Source organism: Podarcis bocagei (genome assembly GCF_964188305.1).
Source record: "Podarcis bocagei genome assembly, chromosome: 13".
NCBI lineage: Eukaryota > Metazoa > Chordata > Lepidosauria > Squamata > Lacertidae > Podarcis > Podarcis bocagei.
The window spans coordinates 22,200,502-22,222,357 of record NC_138138.1 but is presented as its reverse complement, the minus strand read 5'-3'; the positions used below and the strand labels follow the sequence as shown (position 1 = coordinate 22,222,357).

Genomic DNA, 21,856 nt, shown 5'->3' with positions numbered 1-21,856 from the left:
TAGGGTGATGGCTGCCCACTCACCAGATCCTTGCCAGTCCCCTATGTGGCAAAAACAGACCCAGGGTATATAACCTATGACATATGTCAGGTGCACGTTGTACTGAAACAGCTCCATGGATGTCATGGAAAGCCATGAAGTCCAGAACCAACACCAAACCAGAGATTGACCTCAAGAGAGGGAGGTGGTTGGGCAGTAGGATAGTGCAGATAAGATCCCCGTTGTGCCAGACACCAAGTACAAATGTTCACATTGAGTTCCCTGAGGGACTGGCCTTGTGTTGGGAATGACAGGAGTTCTGGATGACAGCTGTGTGTCACCTTGTCCCTCTGACCTTGACCGATACTGCACAAAATACCCAGGTGGACAAAGCTGGGTAGGGTCAGCCGCCGCTACCTGCTTGCCCTCCTGGGTCTCCGTAACACGCACCAGGTAGACCATCTCAACCATGATCAGATCATGGCTGAGTTGTTCTTTTCTGGACTCACCCGGTGTAAGCCAATAGTGTCACCAGGTCAGCATAGGTACTAAAGTCTACTGAACAGCTGAACAGGGACAACTAACATCAAGAGTCTGGCTTCCCACTCTCCTATGACGATGTCGCCTACTGCCCTTTCCATAGCTCTCTTCCCCAAGACCACTGGATCTTCTCTACCTGTTCCCTCTGACCCAGTCTTGTCTTTTGTTTGCTGTGTTTGGTTTTCTCCACTCCCAACGCAACTGCTCAACTCCACCAAAGGAGAACCAAAGCTCTTCCCACCCTCTCCAGTTAGGAGTTACGGGAGGGACAAAATAATAGTATCCTACTCTGTGGGAGGATACTGTGCCCCAAGTGCAAGTGAACAACTGCCCTGTGAAAAGTGCGAAAGGGTCTAACCACCTCAAAGTTCACTCCAAACTAGCTCCTTACCCCTCAGCCAAGAACCTTCCCACTTGCACCAGGGGCTTGACTGTCACTCAGAACCCATATGCAGCCTCAAACTCCATTCCACCTTCTATCATTAAGGCTGTCTATCACAAAAATGTACCACAGGTTCTTGTTCCTGCCCCTTGTCTCCCCAAAGGAGTGGTTCCCTTTGGTGTCTCCCCTTTGGGGTTGTCCCCACTGGAGTCGGCCCACAGCTGACTCCCTTTTTTAATCTCTTTCAACCCAGTTAGCTGATAATTATGCTCTGAGGATCAGGGGCTTGCACTCACTCCCTTCAACACAGCCTCCTCCTGTTGCATAAAAAAGATCAGAAAAAGCAACCTGAAATAAAAACCAGAGTGGAAAGGAAAGATGGGGCAGCACTCACAGGTTTGCTTCATGGTTTTAGCTGGCTTTAAAAACAGCCAGGGTTAAAGTCCGTAGAGAAATTAAATTCCACTTTAGCACAGCATACAACTTCCATATACTGCCTTTAACACAGAGCAGATAACAAAAATGGCTGCCGTCTCACCACACAGGCGTCTCAGTGGAAGAAGAGTGTGTTTGTGGCAATCCATGGCACTTTAAATACGCATTTCACAGTAGGGTCCTGTTGCGAGAAACCCCCCAACAGGGAAGTCCCACAAAAGATGATATTAAGCAAGAGCTCTGGTTTTCAGTCAGTGGCTTTTGGCCGCTTTTGTGGCTCCAGTCAGTTGCTTGTTCCAAGATAATCAAGAGTCCCTTCAGGTGAGCCCCTTGCACTTGAAAGATGCCCTCTAGGGGATTCAGGAGCAGTAGAGTTGAAATACGGCAGTCAAGCCTTTGTGTAGCATTTCATCCTGTTCTTAAAGTAATGTAAAGCCAGTTTGAACCGGACCTGCTCCTGAGTATTGGCCCGGAATCTGCCGTAAGTCTTCTCGACGTCAGCCTCTCGTGTGTTTTTCACACTGCCGTGTGGCTGGTGACCGACAACAACATGATTGCAGGAGCCGACTCGCAAAATCCCCAGTCCATCCATAAAATATTCTGAAGGGAAGATTGGGGCGAGAGAAGTCAGTGGACTAGGGTTAGGAAACCTCTGAGCCTCCAGCTCTTGCTGGACTACAACTCCCATCATCCCTGACCATTGGCCATGCTGGCTTCGGCTGACATTAGTTGGAGTCCAGCAACACTTGGGGGGGGGCAGTCACAGGCTCCCCATCCCTGCAGTAAGTAAATCACTTAGACGACATACTTTTGAAAAAGAGACCTCCGTTCATACTTGTTCTCTGCATGTAGGAAGCACATGGAGCAGGGCCGCAACTCCTGGCCAACCTACACATTAAACGTAGATGTCTCAAACATGAACTCTACAGCTGAGCAGCTGCCCTCACCTCCATGCAATCTGCTCCCCTGATCACACAGAGGTCTTGGCCACGTGGCTACTACCCTTCCCACAGACATCTGGTTTGCTCCTGTGTGAACTTGATTCTGGATTATCATTAGATGCGCCTTTGGCCTAATCCAGTAGGCTTTTCTTAAATTCTTATGATGGCCATGCCAAGAGCAGAGGGCATTGTGCAGGCTACCCCCCTTTCAGATGCCTGTGTATTAGGGAGTGTGGGTGACCACTGGGATAAGATAACTTAGCAAGCCAGCCTTCTCAAAGGCTTTCAAAGCAGAGGCTCAACAGTAATCTCTTGGGGATGTTTTCATTCTGGGCTTGATGGCCTACACCACCCCCCTCCAACTATATGATTCTATGAAAAGGAAGACAGGAAACTCAATTTGCAATGCTCATTCTGACCTCACCCGGAAAATTAGCTTCTGAAAAAGACAGGGTTTCAAACAGGTGTGGGGCTTCTAGCCTGGGCGCAAGTCTCATTTTTGACCCATGGGGCCTTTCCTCTCCAAACCACACCCACCTGCCCCTACGCCATGGGGGACCAGTGACATAGCATGGGTTGCCAGTGCCCGGGGTGTGTGTGTGGGGGAGGTAGGGAAACAGACGAAGTACCCATGCACATCCAACTGCCTAATGGCGCCCACATCACCCAGGAGATTGCAGCCACAGAGATGAGAAAAGAAGAGTCGGTCCTTTATCTGGAGAGGTCACTTCCTGGTTCGTATGGAGAAGCTACTTTTAAACAGAGTCCAGCAATGGAAGCAAGCAGCTGTATTGAGGCAGCACCGGGTTGAAATTTTGTGCCCAGGGCAACTGCCCCTCTGCCCCCCCCCAAACTATGCCACTATAAGGTGACGTCAGGTAGAGACCTACTTTACTTTCCGCTGGTAAAAGGTGAAGAACCCCTGGACCATTAAGTCCAGTCAAAAGGGACTATGGGGTTGTGGCGCTCATCTCACTTCAGGCTGAAGGAGCCGGCGTTTGTCCACAGACAGCTTTCTGGGTCGTGTGGCCAGCATGACTAAACCGCTTCTGGAGCAATGGGACACTGTGATGGAAACCAGAGCGCATGGAAACGCCGTCTACCTTCCCGCCGCAGTGGTACCTATTTATCTACTTGAACTGGTGTGCTTTCAAACTGCTAAGTTGGCAGGAACTGGGACAGAGCAATGGGAGCTCACCCAGTCGCAGGCGGGGATTCGAACCGGCGACCTTCTGATTGGCAAGCCCAAGAGGCTTGGTGCTTTAGACCACAGCGGCACCAGGGACAATGTTAGCACTATATATAATCTGGAGGTTTGTGGAGTGGGTGGGGCATGTGACCTTACCTGAGTGAGCCACCCTTTGCAGCTTAGGGTCAAATCCAACACGCCTGCTCTCCTCAGTACGAGCGAGGAAGAAGTTGACTACGCCGCTGGCGACCACACAACTGGGAAAGCCTTTCAAGCGGTGGTAAGAGCCATATCGGATGTGCAGACAACTGCTGTCCTCTCCTTCCTCATAGATGACCTTAAACTTGTAGTCATTGCCACCAACGCTGCCTCCGACCTATAAACCACACAGGCACCTATCAGCACTTGACAGACTTCACCATGGTACTGCTGCCATTGAAACGCCAAGTCCTTTCCACAGCAGGGTTGGGGAAGCTGTAGATATTGTTGGGCTCCAACTCCCCTATCCCTGACCACTGGCCATGCTGGCTGGAGGTGGAGTCTAGCAATATTTGGAGGTCCAACACTTCCCCATCCCTGGACTAAAGGAAGCACCCAACTAATTGGACAGCTGGTTACATATTAAAACTGGCAATTATTTCTAGAAGAAGAATCTGGACAGACTACAGATGGAAGGATATTCTCACATGGAGTCTTCAAAGATGATGCTTGCATGTGACACGTGGATGCAATCTCCGAAAACGAAAAATGCTTCCGACCGGCCATTTTCTTAACCACGTGCAAATTTATACAGATTTTGCTGAGCAGTTAAATGCATGCAGATAATTGGCCTGCAATCTTACACATTCTTACCAGACCTACTTAGCACAGTGGAACTTGCTTCTGAGTAAACATGCACAGGATTGTGGTGTAAGATTTCTTCAACTAGGTTACAGCTGCAACCTAAAAGCACAGCCCCCTTACGTGCTATGGATTCAGAAAGGGACCCAAAAGTTGTTAGGAGCAACCGTTCGTTAACCTCTCAGACCCATTCCAGTTGTGTGGCTTGTTCTAGGAATGCAGGAAAAATATCTACACTGGCCAGAGTTGGGTTGGGAGGCTAGTGAACAGCATGGCAAAAAAATACATACCACATCCAAGTTGCTGTTCTCCAACACTTCCACTAGTTTCTCGATCTTGGTGTTTGCGGTGAACACGAAATCATCATCCACCCAGAGGTAGTATTTGGTCGTGACCTGAGAGATGGCCAGGTTCCTTCCTGCAAACCAGCCCTGAGGAAGTGAATCAGGAAGGAGTATCAGGCTATGTCAGTGGTGTGTTTTTGTTAGGGAGCTCTTTCCACAGCAGAATATCTGCCTCCACCCCCTGCATAAAATTCAGCCTGTCAGTTGGATGCTACACCTGATGTTTCCATGTAAGGCTTTAGGACAGCCTTTCTTGGTGGCCTTCCCGAATATAACGGAAAAGTTAATAATAGATACAATAAATTGGAAGAAAAGGGATAAGTTGAATAAAAAGGGATGGACAACGGAAACCAGAAAAGGGCAGGGAGGAGTCAAGGGATTCTGAGAATCCTAAATGTAAAGGTAATTGATACATTTAAATTGAAATTTGTTATGTAAAATTTAATAAAAAATATTTTTATGTTTATTTTTAAAAGGGAATGAGACAGACTGGGGAATTGGGAATGCCAAAATCCAGGGAGAAAGGCAGGTGATAAATTTGAATGCATCCCTCCTTACACACACACAGCACACACAAACCCAGGTATCTGTCAGAGGAAAACAGTTCTGCTTGCTTGGAGTCAGGCACAGAAACAAAGACAATAAGCAGCATGAGCCATTTTCATGGAAATCACAGGCAGGTCATCCAACCCCCCAAGTATGTCTGAAACACTAAGCTTAGAACTAGACATATCCCCCCTAGATCCTAGAATGAACACGTTCACATTGCACTATGCCACCGATGTTGGAAGGCTTCAGAGCAGGGTTTCCGAAACTCCAGCTGTTCTGGACTACAGTTCCCACCATCCCTGACCACTGGGTCCTTTTAGCTAGAGACCAGAGGGACATCACCCAGCTGTGAGTCGTGAAGGCCGCTCCCTGCAAGGCGCTTTCCACCTGGCCTAGCGGGTGGGGCCCAAACTCACCAGCTCTTCTAAAGAGGCACCTACTGAGAATGGAGGGACATCGCTATGCCTGACAACAAACCCTAACTATTGGATTCTTTTGGCCCATCTTTTTGTGCCTGCCAAACAGCCGTGTCATGCTTACGATAACATTTTAAGGTAGAAGGACCCCTGACCATTAGGTCCAGTCGTGGCCGACTCTGGGGTTGCAGCGCTCATCTCGCTTTATTGGCCGAGGGAGCCGGCGTACAGCTTCCGGGTCATGTGGCCAGCATGACTAAGCCGCTTCTGGCAAACCAGAGCAGCGCATGGAAATGCCGTTTACCTTCCCGCCAGAGCGGTACCTATTTATCTACTTGCACTTCTTTTATCCTCTTGTTAATTATGCTGTTTGAAATGTGCTTTTTATATTTGACTTCACTTAACAATGGTGTTTTTTTTTTAAAAAATGTTTTAAGGTTTTATTTGGTTGACTTTTGTTTATGTTAAATACGTCTTCTGTAATTGACCTCTCCTTTGTAATGTTTCATTTTGAAATCTTTAAGATAATATTTTAGTTTTCTGTTAATTATGTTGCTTTGACTGTATACTCTATATATTTGACTTTCTTCAGATGGATTTATTGATGTTTTAATATTCTGTTAACCGCTTTGAGATTTTTCTTAAAAATATAAAGCGGTATAGAAATGAAATAAATAGTAAATAATAATGATGGGGGTTGCAGTCCAAAAAACCCTTCCAAAGCCGCTTACAATTAACATCCAAATATTTCAATAAATGGAATTTTTTAAAAAATAAGGAATATAAAAATGTAAGTTTTCACAATTCTACTCACAGGCCAATAGTTGGTGGCAGATGGCCCGGGAGATAGGTGGGTGGGAAAAGTGTGGACAGTTCAGCTCAAATAAGCTCTGGGTCTCTCTCTTTTTTACTCAGCACATACACTCTTCCCCTACTCCATCTCACAGGGCAGTTAGTGGCAAATGGCCCTGCCTGGGGAGGGAAGCAGAGAAAGGCATTCTCCCCCAGCCCTGCAAGATCCTCTTTCCATGTTGCCTCTCTTCTCATAAGTGCTCTCAACTATTTTAGTTGGGACACAGAGGACACCAAAATACAGTGGTACCTTGGTTCTCAAACACCTTGGTTCTCAAACACCTTGGTACTCAAACAACTTGGAACCCAAACACTGCAAACCCGGAAGTAAGTGTTCCGGTTTGTGAACTTTTTTCAGAAGCCGAACGTTCTCCGTTTTGAGTGTTACACTTCCGTTTTGAGTGCCACACTTCCAATTTGAGTGTAACACTGAGGTCTATCTGTTTTTGCTATTTATTTCGCGTTTCTGTAGTGCTTTTTTGTTTCGTTTTTGTGACTGTGTGGAACCCAGTTCAGCTGCTGATTGATTGTGTGACTGCGGTACATTGTTTGTTGCTTTCATTTTATGGATCAATGGTCTTGTTAGATAGTAAAATTCATGTTAAATTGCAGTTTTAGGGGTCTTTTTTAAAAGTCTGGAACGGATCAATTCATTTTGCATTACATTTTATGGGAAAGCGTGCCTTGGTTTTGGAACGCTTTGGTTTTGGAACAGACTTCCGGAACGGATTAAGATAGAGAACCAAGGTACCACTGTACTGTTCAGAGAATGAGAAGCCCTGGACTCTGGGTGTTTTGGAAGATGACAGAACAAAAGGAGGCATTGAGAAAAAGAGAAGGCAGGAGTCGAGGGCAAGGATGTGGAGAGTTTCACAAGCCCTTAGAGAGACATCAACACCATACACTTTAAAGTGGCATAAAGAGTGCTTTAAATGTTGTGGCTGTCGTGACTGACCGACCAGTGTAGCTCTGTAAGGGCATTAGGAGTCTCCTGATGTCAGGCTTTGGAGAAACGGCTTCCTCTCTCTCGCCCACCTCCTTTGGCTGTGCGTCAGCAGAACAAAGCAATCATAGAGTCCCTTATCAGTTTAAGAGCATTTAATGATCACAGCAAAATAACACAGCAGCCATTCTCTGAGTGAAGGTGCTTCCAATTAAGTTGTCCCCCCCCCCCAACAAGTCATCATCACTTCCCCTTCTGGCAACCTGATCTCGCAACCACTGAGCCTTCTGCGTAGCAACTTTATCAGCTCACCTTGCCCGTGGAGAGATAGGCTGGACACTCTCAAACAAAGAGGAGTCGGTTATCTCTCTCTTTCTCTCCCTGTTCTGCTGCTTCTAGCTGTTCCCCTCTCAGCTCTGCCCAGCTGTTGCTTTCCAAACTATGTCCCTCTACAAACCAATTCTCTAGATCTATACTGCTCCACTGTTCCTGAGCAGCTTCAGGATCCTGATCAGGAGCAGGAAGAGGGGGAGGTTCCCACCATTCCTCATCAGTGCTATAATCCTCAGTCTGGTCTCTGACACCTGACAACTCTCAGCACCCTTCACAAACTTCACCTCCTAGGATTCTTCAGAAGCTGTGACTGTAAAAATGATATGATACTGCTTTAAATTTATAGCGCAAACTATCAAATTAAGAGGGAATCGTCTCTCTTAATAGCTAGGAACTAGGCACAAAGTCTGGAAGTTCAGCATACACCTGGGGCAGGGAATCCCAGTGTTATAGTGCTTATTAGAATCACAGAATTGTAGAGCTAGAAGAGAACCCCAAGGGTCATCAAGCCCAACCCCCTGCAACGGAGGATTCTTCGCCCAATGCTCAAACCTACAACCCTGAAATTATGAGCCTTGTGCTATAGTGCAGGCATAGGCAAACTCGGCCCTCCAGATGTTTTGAGACTACAATTCCCATCATCCCTGACCGCTGATCCTGTTGGCTAGAGATGATGGGAGTTGTAGTCCCAAAACATCTGGAGGACCGAGTTTGCCTATGCCTGCTCTAGTGACTGAGCTATCTGGCTTAGTTGTTGGGACTGCAGCTCCCATAAGCCCCAGCCAGCATGGCCAATGGTCAGGAATGATGGGAGTTGTAGTCCAGCAACATCTACAGGGCCACCAGGTTCCCCATCCCTAGCATACATCATGGCCCATCGAGCTTCTCCATGTCACCTGCCACACTGCTGTCAGAAAGGCCCAGGATTGGTTCACTTGACCAGGAGCTGGGAAATCCCTCTCAGTAGTGGAAGAAGCCACATCTGCACATGTCGGTAGGTACCTTTCCAAAGGGCATAATGTACTGCTCAACGTTGGCTTGTTGAATCATCTCAGGGTGTTCGCTGTCGTCTGCCACAATGACCTTCATATTTGGATAATACTGCCGTATGCTCTCAAGGAGGACCCTAAGCTTGTGGTAGCGCAAGAAAGTCTTCGTTGTGATGGTCACCATATTGCTGATGTTGTAATCTGAGGGACAAAGAAAGGGAAGGAAGAGTGAGCCAACACACTCAACAACCCATGTGGGTTTGTTTCCCACGACTGTACTCTAGGACAGTGTTTCCCAACCTTTTTTGGGCAACGGCACACCTGTTTAATGAAAAAAATCTCGCGGCACACCACCATTACAGCCCCGTGACGTCAGCGCGCAGCGTCACGCCGGGAGGGACGCACGAAAGTGAAAGTTTTTTCCCTCCCCCTTGCCGGGGAACCTCCAAGCTTTGGGGGTGGGAGGAGGCAGCAGAGCGAGGGACTGAGGGACGGCGGCAACTGAGGCGGCGGCGGCTGTTGTGGTGGTGGCGGCGATAGCGGGCGGAGGAGGGGGCGGCGGCGGGGCTTGAGGAGCCGTCGCCGGGAGTTGCTGCTGCTGCTGTTGCTGCTGCTGCCCGGACATGCCGGCCTCCTCCTCCTCCGCTGTCTCGCGCTCCTCCCTTTTGCGCGCACTGCCCCGCCGCTCGGCACCACCACCGCGGAGCCGCCCCCGGCTCGACGCGGATCCTCGCCGCCGCCGCCTCTCACCGCCCGACTCGCCCGCCTCCCTCCCACGGCACACCAGCCAACGTCTCACGGCACACTAGTGTGCCGGGGAACACCGGTTGGGAAACACTGCTCTAGGAGTCTTGTATTCAGCCTCTCATTCAAGTACAGTGGTACCTCGGGTTACATATGCTTCAGGTTACAGACGCCGCTAACCCAGAAATAGTACCTCAGGTTAAGAACATTGCTTCAGGATGAGAACAGAAATCATGCTCCAGCGGCGCGGCCGCAGCTGGAGGCCCCATTAGCTAAAGTGGTGCTTCAGGTTAAGAACAGTTTCAGGTTAAGAACGGACCTCTGGAACAAATGAAGTTCTTAACCCAAGGTACCATTATAGAAACATTTCCTACCACAACCCAGAGTAGGCCTCTTCCTTGAAGGTTCTGTTCCTGAGCCACTGTTTTCACCCTGGGTGCCTGCTTAGGTCACCTTCTGCAGAGTTGAAGTACCTTCTCTTCCCTACCACAGAAGTAGCCCATGTGGTGCCCTCAATCAGCCCAGACCCCCCAAGTGTCCCTATTTTCCAGGGCCAGTCTAGATTTACAGGAAGCCGCCCTGGTTTCTGATTTGATCTGATCCTGGAATGCCCTGCTTTCCCTTTGGACACCCCTGTTTTCACCACAGAAACGTTGGAGGGCCTGGAGTTATGCAACTCCCAAGCCAAGGAGATGAGTAACTACACAACATTTTGAAGACATTTGAAGGCAGCCCTGTATAGAGAAGTTTTTTAATGTTTTAATATGCTTTTATATATGTTGGGAGCCACTCATAATAATAATTACCCTTATGGAATAGGACATCCCTATTTTCATCGGAGAAACGTTGGAGGGCATGTCAGCCCCAACTAGTGAAGTCAATGGTCAGGGATGATGAGAGCTATAGACCAACATTTGCAAGGCACCACACTGATTTCTCCTGCCCCACCATAAAATGTTTGTGTCTGCATTGAGGTGTTCTATTTGATCTTTCTACAAGATGTAATAAATAAAAATAATAACAATAATAAATTATTTATACCCCACCCATCTAGCTGGGTTTTCCCAGCCACTCTGGGCGGCTCCCAACAGAATATTAAAACATAATAAAACATCAGACATAAAAACTTCCCTAAACAGGGCTGCCTTCAGATAGCTATCTGACTTTTAGAAGACATTTCCTTGACATCTGACGGGAGGGCATTCCACAGGTCAGGTGCCACTACCAAGAAGGCCCTCTGCTTGGTTCCCTGTAAGTGTAACCTCACTTTTTGCAGGGAGGGAACTGCCAGAAGGCCCTCGGCGCTGGACCTCAGTGTCTGGGCTGAACGATGGGGGTGGAGACGCTCCTTCAGGTATACTGGGCCGACACCATTTAGGGCACGCACCCCCAACCTTCGCCCCTCCAGATGTTTTGGACTACAATTGCCATCATCCCTGACCACTGGTCCTGTTAGCTAGGGATCATGGGAGTTGTAGGCAAAAATATCTGGAGGGCTGCAGGTTGGGGATGCCTGATTTAGGGCTTTAAAGGTCAGCACCAACACTTTGATTTTATTTTATTTTAGTTTAGTTTAGTTTATTTATACCCCGCCCTCCCTGGCCAAGACCGGGCTCAGGGCGGCTAACATCAAATATAAAAACAATTGATTAAAATACAACATAAAAACAGGATTAAAGTACAACTTAAAATGCAGCCTCATTTCAGTGGAAACCCACTGTGCTCAGAATTGTGCTTGGAAACGTACTGGGAGCCAATATAGGTCTTTCAGGACCGGTGTTATATGGTCTTGGTGGCCATGCCCAGTCACCAGTCTAGCTGCAGCATATCTTTATGCTGCACATCTATTTTGTTTTTCTGCCAGAACCCCAAGATCCATCTACAAAGGACATATATTTAGCATTAAGGAATTCTGAGCCCAGGAATTTGTTTTGAGTACCAGAACTGAGCTCATAGTCCTTCCACAGAGAAATCCATTACAGGCTGCAACCACCCCTGCCTCCCGTCATTTCAGCAGTATGATTTGAGGCGGTAGGTGGAAGCATTATTTTGTTGTTGCTGTTCTTCAGGATTAGGTGTCAGAAACCTTTGTTGTTTGGCTTAAAGTCATCCAGAGACCTACCTTCTACCCACCTCTGGTTAAGAGAGCCAATTAAGGTGTTACGTCATCATGGTTTTGCTATTTGAATGGGCATCAGAAGCTCACCTGGTCCTGGGTCAAACAGCTTAGGAAGGCCCGGCTGTCGGATGGTCACAGGAAACCTCACCTGATGAGTCCCCATGGTAAATGTCACTGGAAAGCAATGGATAGGTCGGTCAGCAGTTGTCCGTTTCTTGGCTTCCATAGTTCAGATGGCACTTGGGACCATAAACACACACACACCCCACTTATAGGAATATGCAAGCCATACTCCAAAAGTGGTGGAATCCACCCTTCTGTTTTAAGTGTCTCTTAGCAGGCAATGCCCATGTCTTTTAAAAGATCAGTCCGGATAGCTCAGTTGGCTAAAGCATGGTGCTGATAATGCCAAGGTTGCAGGTTCGATCCTCGCAGGGGAGAGCTGCATATTCCTGCACTGCAGGAAGTTAGACTAGATGATCAGGGTCCCTTCCAACTTTACAGTTCTATAATTCTGTGATTCTAAGGTACAAAACCAGCATGTGAGTAGTGAACGCGGGAGAAGGCTGCCTTCTGAAAAAGAAACACTGGCTGTTTATTTTGACCCTTGATGATGGGGTAAGTGAGCAGTTATATTGGGGAGTAAAGGTAAAGGGACCCCTGAACATTAGGTCCAGTCGTGGCCGACTCTGGGGTTGCGGCACTCATCTCGCTTTACTGGCCGAGGGAGCCGGCGTACAGCTTCCGGGTCATGTGGCCGGCATGACTAAGCCGCTTCTGGCAAACCAGAGCAGCGCACGGAAACGCCATTTACCTTCCTGCAGGAGTGGTGCCTATTTATCTACTTGCACTCTGAGGTGCTTTCAAACTGATAGGTTGGTAGGAGCAGGGACTCAGCAACGGGAGCTCACCACGTCGTGGGGATTCAAACCGCCAACCTTCTGATCGGCTTGTCCTGCAATGCAGGAACCTATCATTTTCTCTGCTTTGGGTGCTATTCAGAGGGTGCCTATTTTAATCAACCATCTCAAATGTCAGTTCTGACTGGGCAGCAATATTCTTCCACAAAACTTTTCCAATCCCCCGCCCCCAGGTCTTCAAAACGAGGAGGACAAGCCATTTTCAACATCGCAAAGCATTTTATCAAGAAATAAAGCAAGATCTGAAAAGATAATAATTCGCTGCCTCCTTGTGGCATTCGTTCAAAAGGGAGAATGGCCGGAAAGCTGCTCAAAAGCGTCTTGCAATAATTATAACACGGATTTCAGGCTGGTGAAGTCAAAGGGCAATCAATGCTTGTCCCGCAATAGCAATCCAACTCACCCAGATCCACAACATCGAGTAGATACTCTGTATTTGTGTACGTGATGTGTTCCAGGATGTAATTCAATAGCTTCACATGGGGAGTAGAGATGGTCAGCTTCTTTTCCCCTCGCCCACCTACCACGTCTTGGGATACATCAGCCAGAGTGTTGAGAGCACCAAATGAAACTTGTAGGATCACCTGGAGATTTTGGGTCCCAAAAAAAGTCTTAGGAGCAAATAAAAGCCCTCCATTTTCATCTAAATCAGGTGATACACAAACGGACATCAGCAGGAAATGGGGGGTAAACAGAAGGTCAGAAATCAGGGGATGTCCAGTTCTGGATACCACAATTTAAGAAGGATGCTGACAAGCTGGAATGTGCACAGAGGAGGGCGACTGGGAAGATCAAGGGTCCGGAAACCAAGCCTTATGAGGAACACTTGAAGGAGCTGGGTAGGTTTAGCCTGGAAAAGAGGAGACTGGGAGGAGATACGATAGCCATCTTCTAAGATCTTAAGGGCTGTCACATGGAGAATGGAGCAAGGCCTGTTTTGGAAAGCAGGACTCCCATGGCTTCAAGTTACAAGGAAGGAGGTTCAGACACAACTTCAGAAGACATTTCTGACAGCAAACTGTTCACCAGTGGGACAGACTGCCTTGGGAAGCTGTGGACTCTAATTCCTTGGAGGTTTGTAAGCAGAGTTTGGATCCTCATGAGAAGAGAAGACTCCCTGGAAAAGACCCTGATGCTGGGAAAGATGGAGGGCACAAGGAGAAGGGGACGACAGAGGACGAGATGGTTGGACAGTGTTCTCGAAGCTACCAGCATGAGTTTGACCAAACTGTGGGAGGCAGTGGAAGACAGAAGTGCCTGGCGTGCTCTGGTCCATGGGGTCACAAAGAGTCGGACACAACTAATCGACTAAACAACAACAACATGTCATGGATGATCTAGTTGAGATTCCTGACTTGCAGAATATGGATTATTATTTTGATTGGAATGTAACTGGATTAAATTAGATTTTGGAAGCAGAATTAAAAGAATTTACCAAACCTGTAATTCTAGCACATGTGGGGGGGGGGAGGGACCAAAATTATACAATTGGAAAGTTGATTACTTGATGTTTGATATTTGATTTGGTATTGTGATTTGATATGGATATAATGAGGCTTATTTTGGATGCTTGTAATTGAATACTAATATTTTTTTTTAAGATTCCTAAATTGTTGGGGGGGGGTTGGACTAGATGACCCTTGGGATCCCTTCCAACTCCATGATCTATGAGAGCTCTGTGAGTAAGCTTTGTGAGCTGGGTGTTTACCAGCGGTGGTGCGTTTCCATGTGGAGGCATTTTTATTTTGTGTCACCTATTTTGTACTAAGAAAGCCCCATTTCTAAAATGTGAAAAGGAGCTACTGGTACTTGAGAAATAGGCCTTAAAAAAAAAGAAGCAGTGGAATAAATAATGTTTTCTTCCTCTGGCAACAAAATGTTTTAGATGGGCCATGGATGCCTGCTTCTCTCAGGGAAACAACATTCAAGACCCAACCAGCTTTCAGAGTCTGAGGAATCTGGACTGCTAGTTTTGTATGTCCCATGCTTGTCACCAGATACAATCTCAACCATGCTATCCATTCCATTGTTATGCATCGATTCTTTCAGCTGCGTTGTCTGATAATTCAGAAAGTGGGAGCATATAATGAAACATAATTAATGAAAACACCGGGGTCCACTAGGGGGCGCATCAGAAGATGGCTGACAATAACATCTCTCCAACCCACACGAGGTATTTTGGAGGCTATGATGGGAGTAATTAGCCTCCCTACCCCCCCCCAGGATGGTGGGGGGGGCTGCCCTTGCCTGCTGTGCCCTATACCACCCCCGAATTTGTGGGGATGGGGGCACTAGGCACAAAGCCCTCCTGTGGGATTTCGGTGCTCCTGGACGCCGTCTCTGATTCGCGCCACTAGCTGCAAGAACTTCAAAAGAAACAATTTGGATGAAGGAATGCACATATTTCGAGGAAGGAGGGGGAGCAAAGATTGCTAACAGAAGAGATCTCTGATAAATCAAGACGAGTCGGAGGAACAAGCATAAATTATGAGAAGATACGCCAAGACTCGGTATGGCAAAGGGGCTGATGGGGGAGGGGGAAAAAACTTTCCTTTCTTTCTTTTATGTGATTAAACAAGAATCCCCCCCCACACACACTTCAGGAATGTCGATTTAAGGACTTAAGCTGTGGATTTAAGGCTGTGTGGAGATAAACTTTCAAACCAAAGCATGTTTTAAGAAGAGTGTGGAATGTATAAGGGCTTTGGAATGACGCAGTTAAAAATATCGTCGCCATATTGGGAAGTTCTGTCGGAGGACTTAAGTCTGAGAGGAGAAATAGAGAAATAGAGCTGTTTTTATATTCTGGATGAAACTCCTCAGAGGGACTTAAGATCAACAGTTCTGTAATGAATGATGGAAAGAGCGATGTTATCTATGAAGGTGATGTTATATGGAAACCATCTTGATTTGAGGATTGGAAGAACGGAAAATTCACACAGGATTATTATTGGTGTTTATCGGCTTGAGGAGACTATCAGAAGAGATCATAAAGGAAAAAGAGAAAATATATGAACAAGATGTGATGTGGAAACAGCAAGATAAGACTGGATAGAATTATGGACTCTGTTTGGACTGATTTGGACTGATTTGGACATTAACGCAGTAGCAAGAAGATGATCAGAATCCCCCTTCGGATCTTGAAATATGGGTCCCCTCAACAAAATTTAAAATTCGGCTTTGTAATTTGGAATTTATGTGATGTGATTTAATTTGATTTGATTGGCCGGCTAATAAAAATTATTTAAAAAATAATAATTAATGAAAACACAAAGTTACCTGGAGGTTTTCTGTACTTGCTCCATGGAAACCAAGCCCTTTAAGAACAAAAGCAAGCACAGGTCTGGCATTAACACTCTTCCAATTTTCCGTTCCCCACACCCCAACAAGTCCAGCAAAGCTTGATTTACGGAGTTGGCTGCAATACTCTCCCAAGAAAGAAACAATTGAGCCCAAACCAGCATGCTAAGAAGACAAAAAGCTATAAGCACTCTTAAGGAAAGTGGCCACTGTGTCCAAAAGTTTGAAAGGAAATAAAATTGTTTCAGTTTGTGAACACCAGCATTTCTGTGACCTTTGAACTGCTTGTCTAATTTTTCACTCTCTTGCCTCAGTTTACCAAACACAGGCTCCTTAGATGCCAAGAGGACCTAAAACCGAACACCAAACAGAGGGCTTTGTGTGACATGTTTGCTTGTTCAGTATTAAAGAACTGTTTGTTCTGTATTAAGGAACACAGACACACATGGTATGGGTGCCCTGTCTGTGGTCTCCTTGATACCAAGTGAAATGTCAACTAGTCAACTTAGAATTTCTGCAGTACAGAACCAGCTAAAGCCTTAGGTCAGGGGTTGGCTAACTACGGTCCGCAGGCCAGATCTGGGCCAATTGCCCTCCGGATCCGGCCCACGGACGTTCCGTGGATTGGCGATTCTGTTTGTTAATTTTTTTATCGTTATTTCCCCCCCGGAAGTGTCATTTCCCCCCTCAAAAAAAAAAAAAAAGTTTGCTGACCCCTGCCTTAGGTCAATAACCTTTATTAACTGTTTAATGTTTCCAAATGTCATTCAGCTACGTCTGTTAACATACCTGGAATTACCATGGTGTGCAAAGGCATCACCTCAGCTCCTTGAATCGGATAGCTTAAAGGGGTGTTTGGCTGAGCAATAAGGACATCTTTTGTCTCGAAGGGATACCTAGGTCAAAGCAAAGAGACAGGACTTGAGTCTTCAGAAGCCATGTTGCGAGTGTGGGAATCACAGGCAAGGAAACTGTTTAAAAAGTAAAATAAAAAATAGCCCACCTGCCCAAAATACACACCTTGAGCAGAGCAACTGGCCCCGTTTTCTCTGGGATAATTAACTTGCAGGCTTGAACAACATCACAATACTGTACAGCGACTAGGTCCAACTATAGATCATAACAAAGGCTGCGTAGAAACTGACAACTTAAAACACAGCCAGGCCATTCTTTTTCTCAAGTAGGATTGAAGGCGATTTGTGGGAAAATGCGACAGAACACAGTATTTCACAAGGCAAGGCAGGTTACATATTTATTGTGCTTAGCAACATGCATGCACCACTTTCCAAATCAGAGGTGGGAGTGCGTGAGATACAGAATATATGCAAATGTGTAAACAGCCGCAAAGAGTTACGGTATTTCCCCCCACAGAATTCTCCTCAGGCACAGTGGTTTGACAAAAAATCCCTCTGGGAATTGTAGCTCTGTGAGGGGAACAGGGGTCTCCTGACTACTCTCAGCAGCCTTAATGAACTAGAGCTCTCAGAATTGGGGGTGGGGGGAGGGAGAGCCATAACTGTTAATGTGGCATAATCGGCAAGGGACTTTGAGGTGCTTTCGAACTGCTAGGTTGGCAGGAGCAGGGACCGAGCAACGGGAGCTCACCCCGTCGTGGGGATTCGAACCGCCGACCTTCTGATTGGCAAGTCCTAGGCTCTGTGGTTTAACCCACAGCACCACCCATGTCCCTCTGTTTTTCCTATTTTCATCCAAAAAATGTTGGAAGGTATGGAGTTATGCAACCCTCGAGTCAATGAGATAAGTAACTAGACAACCTTTAGAAGACATCTGAACGGAGCCCTGCATAGGGTACGTTCAAATTTGTTTAATGTCTTATTGTGTTTTTATATATGTTGGAAGCTGCCCAGAGCGGCTGGAGCAACCCAGTCAGATGGGTGGGGAATAATAATAGTAAAATAGTAATAGTAAAAGGACGTCCCTGTTTTCATTGCAGGGTATGATTAGTGCTTGAAATATTGTGAATGTGGCCCATGTTCCAGCTAATACAACATGCTGTTCTCACAACGTCTCTCTGGGAATCCTATAACCAGCACAAGAGTACCCACAGTCCCTCATGACTAACACACCTTTGCCTCAGGAGTTGTCAGCCACATTTTCCACAAGAGAAACTCAATACTTCAGGCCTGGAAGGATAAACCTTCGCCACCTATTACACAATGGACTGAAGAACTAAATGCTCTTGCTACATGCGAACATATTATTATGGGTTTGCGTGTGCCTTGACTCACCCAACGGCTAAATTCATCACTCTAATCGTGCTGGATCTAGTGGGTGTTAACCAATGCTTGGAGTATTAAGACGGGCTGCCAGGTGCTGAATTTAACAGTGTCAAAACACAGGCCAGGTTTCCTGCCCCCTACCAGGAAATTGCTTGGGAGAAAATGGGCCATTAGAAGGGACCAATGACAGGCAGCAGAGCCATGAGCTAAGATGGCAAAGGGGTGCGGCCCCTCCTCCCTGAACTCTGTGTTATTTAGCAGAGACAAAGGTGAGTAGCAGTCGTAGTAGAGGTTTAAGATTACAGTTTCTCTGTAATGTGAAATGGTGCATTTTGGTAAACGCAGCAAGCTGAAGAGGGGGGGGCAGCAGTTAGAATTCAAGGCTGCAGGAATGAGAGAAATGGAACCCTCCTGGGGTGTAACGCTGTAAGCTCCTCCATTATAGGCTCAGGTTGTATATGTGTGTAAATAAACCATATATACTAAAGACACCCCGGTCTCCGCTGTGCCTCATTTCCAAAGGAAACACGAACCCCGAGTGAGAGCCCAGACCCTTGGAATCCCGCACTGCTGTGGGGATTGATGGTTATAAAAAGCATTGTCACAAGCCACCTTAATTTCACTTGGCTACCTACATAGACATTTGGGTGGCGTATATCAGTTTGTATGTGTAACTTCCGTACATCCGGAATGTACGGAAGTGAGAGCTGGACCATAAAGAAGGCTGATCGCCGAAGAATTGATACTTTTGAATTATGGTGCTGGAGGAGACTCTTGAGAGTCCCGTGGACTGCAAGAAGATCAAACGTATCCATTCTTAAGGAAATCAACCCTGAGTGCTCACTGGAAGGACAGATCGGGAAGCTGAGGCTCCAAGACTTTGGCCACCTCATGAGAAGAGAAGACTCCCTGGAAAAGACCCTGATGTTGGGAAAGATGGAGGGCACAAGGAGAAGGGGACGACAGAGGACGAGATGGTTGGACAGTGTTCTCAAAGCTACCAGCATGAGTTTGCCCAAACTGTGGGAGGCAGTGGAAGACAGGGGTGCCTGGTGTGCTCTGGTCCATGGGGTCACGAAGAGTCGGACACGACTAAACGACTAAACAACAACAACATGTGCAACTTAAGATGAAGAGATGCTAATTGTATATGTTATTGCAAACCAGTGGGTTTTTCCTCTCCCTGTTTCCCCCTTCTCCTGCTTTCTCTTTCTTTATAAATTTGCAAAAAAAAGTTAATTAATTAAAAAAATGAAAAGGGGTGCGCAAATAAGGAGAACTAAGCCAAATCTTCTCCATTATCTTCTCAAGCATGTCTCCTTCCATTCTGTTTCCTTTCCTGCGCCTGCTAGTGCCAACTGGCGATTTCCCCTATAACCAGGCATGGGAAACCTAGAGATGTAAAATTTCCGGAAATTTTGAAGCCTTGAGAAAACAAACGTCCGTCCGCCTTGTTCCCCCCCCCAGGAGAAAATGGAAAATTTGGAAAAATTGAAAAAAAAGTTCGCTGTGGAGTAGTTTTACAAATTGCATGAAACACAGTGTATATAAAAGTATTATGCATGCAATAAAACAGGTAACCACCCCCCTTTCCCTCAAAAGCAACAAAAAAGCAAGAAACCATCAACATAAAAAATAATCAGATTTGCCCCTCAGCACCAACAGCAAATAAAGTTAAGGTCCACCTCAGTATTTAAGCTCCATAGAAGATCTACCCTTTGGGTAGTGTTTTTTTTAAAGAAACAAAAACAAAACCAAGACACAACATATACATGCAGTTTATTCTATCTCATTTTCTGAACTACTGCTATCATTTTCGATTTCTTCTTCCTCTTCCTCTTTGTCATTTTCCTCATGGACTTCTAAAAAATGGCCTTGGGGTAAAACGGGGGGAAACCTGTCCCCCCCCGTTTTTCCAGTCCCCCCCCCCCAGGCCTTCCCATCTTTACTTGAGGACAGCCGGGGCAAAGCATAAGGCAATTTTTTTTGCATGCCAAGCCCAGAGGTAACCAACATCCAGTTACTGAATAGTATGTTGCACTAAGGCTCAAACTCTGTTTGAAAGGAAAATGAGTGTGTGTGTGTTTTTTAAATTGAATTTGTTATTATATATTATAAACCGCATGATGGTAAGAGAGCTTTCTAAACAGTTTACAAAAATATACAACAGGACATGAAAATGATTGATAAAACAGTTAAAAGCAGGTATGTAAGAGTATTCAAAAGATGATTAAAGTCGGCAGTGGTTAAAAGGAAGTAAATCGCATGCAGCTTCTACGTGTTCAGATGGGCTGGCCCTAACAAAAATGTTTTGAGCAGTTGCTGGAAGGAGTACAGTGAGAGCAGCTGCCTGGTGTCAGTCGGCAGGGAGCTCCAAAGTGTGGGTACTGGAAGGCCTGGGGGGAAAATGGAAAAATTGGGGAGGACACACAGGGTTTTTTTTTCTGTTTTTCCCCAAAGCCATTTTTTTCAGGAAAAATGAAAAAAAGAAGAAGTGTGGAATATTCAAACTATATCAAACCATTTTTTTTTTCAAATTTTCTGGAAAAGGAGATTTTTTTGGAAAACAAGAAAAAACCCGTTGGTTCCCCCAATTCTTCCAGGTTTTTTCCAGGCCTTCCCATCTCTAGCAACCTGTGGTGCTCTGAAATGTTTCTGCACAGCAACTCCCATCATCCCTGCTCAATGTTGGTGGGGATGATGGGAGTTTGCATCCAAAAGCATGACAAACTAACTTTTAGTACTATTAACTTTTAGAACTGAATGTCATCAGATGCGATGATAGCCGCTGGATTTTGATTTGGGGACCCTCATTTGTAAAGGAGCATTCGTTTCAAGGAAGAGCGCAAATGAACCTCATAGAATTACGTTGGTTTCAAGAGGCTTTTAACGGTTGGTCCAGGTTTTATTTTGAGATGCTGTTGCTGCTGGGGAAAGTGGCATTTATATGGGAGACCAAGTTAATTATAACTGCAAGGAACTGGAGCTTTTGGGAAAGTACTGCATGGTCCTCTAAAATTCTGATGTGGAGGCAACAACATTTTTTTTGCCTAATCCAGGTATGGGGAACCTGTGACACTCCAGATGTGATTGCCCCTATCCCAGAACATCAACCATGCTGGCTGGGGCTGATGGGAGCTAGAGTACAATTTCAGCAGGGAGGCAGGTGAACACAGGTTCCCCATCGCTGGTCAAATCCATGAAGATAACCCTTATGACCCACCACAACCCTTCCAGTTACGTTGTAAAGTTCTTGAAAATGCAGTTCTGGTTCACGTGGGTAAGTTAACATTACCTTCGCCGATAATCCACAAATTCCTTCTCGCGCCTTTCTGTGACAGCAGCAAGCTTATCCTTATCAATATAGTTCCCCAACTGATAGACTGTCAGCTTTTTGGCTCCGACGCACTCGCAGCGGTTTTTTGGTCCTAGCCTGTTTTGGACAGGGAGGAGAGGGGCAAGCAGGAGAGAAAGGAGAGAAAAAAATAAAAGTTAAGGGCCATTAATATAAAATAAAGTTACGTTTTGCGAGTAGCTGCACAACATCTTACATTGTAAGGAGACCCAACCATGCTTGAAATCGTATAAAATAAAAGGAATTGTCCACAAAGTATAAAACTTAAAGAGAATTTAAGAAAAATGTTCTTATATTAAATACATATTTGTATATTGCGTGGACAGGCGGAGTCCCCCCAACCCCAGGCGACCCCCAAGCGGAATAATGACTCAAGACAACGTGCTATGGGATTAAAATTGGCCACAACTTTATTAAATTCCAGGTGTAGGGAGACCTTGGCTCAG

General features: G+C 46.1%; 1 protein-coding gene across 2 annotated transcripts in view; it reads right to left on the bottom strand.

Annotated features, from left to right (window-relative positions):
- Nucleotides 1-1,279: 1,279 nt before the first annotated feature.
- The window catches only part of B4GALNT2 (beta-1,4-N-acetyl-galactosaminyltransferase 2 (SID blood group)), a 37,611-nt gene continuing 17,034 nt past the window's right edge, over nt 1,280-21,856 (bottom strand). For both annotated transcript variants that reach the window (XM_081166536.1, XM_081166535.1), the window contains exons 3-11: nt 21,351-21,488; nt 16,605-16,711; nt 15,795-15,832; nt 12,919-13,099; nt 11,683-11,769; nt 8,746-8,933; nt 4,597-4,737; nt 3,623-3,842; nt 1,280-1,936 (exon numbers count right to left, since the gene is read on the bottom strand). In XM_081166536.1, the coding sequence (XP_081022662.1) occupies nt 1,725-1,936; nt 3,623-3,842; nt 4,597-4,737; nt 8,746-8,933; nt 11,683-11,769; nt 12,919-13,099; nt 15,795-15,832; nt 16,605-16,711; nt 21,351-21,488 (1,312 nt within the window). In that variant the 3' untranslated portion in view covers nt 1,280-1,724. The remainder of the gene's footprint in view (nt 1,937-3,622; nt 3,843-4,596; nt 4,738-8,745; nt 8,934-11,682; nt 11,770-12,918; nt 13,100-15,794; nt 15,833-16,604; nt 16,712-21,350; nt 21,489-21,856) is intronic.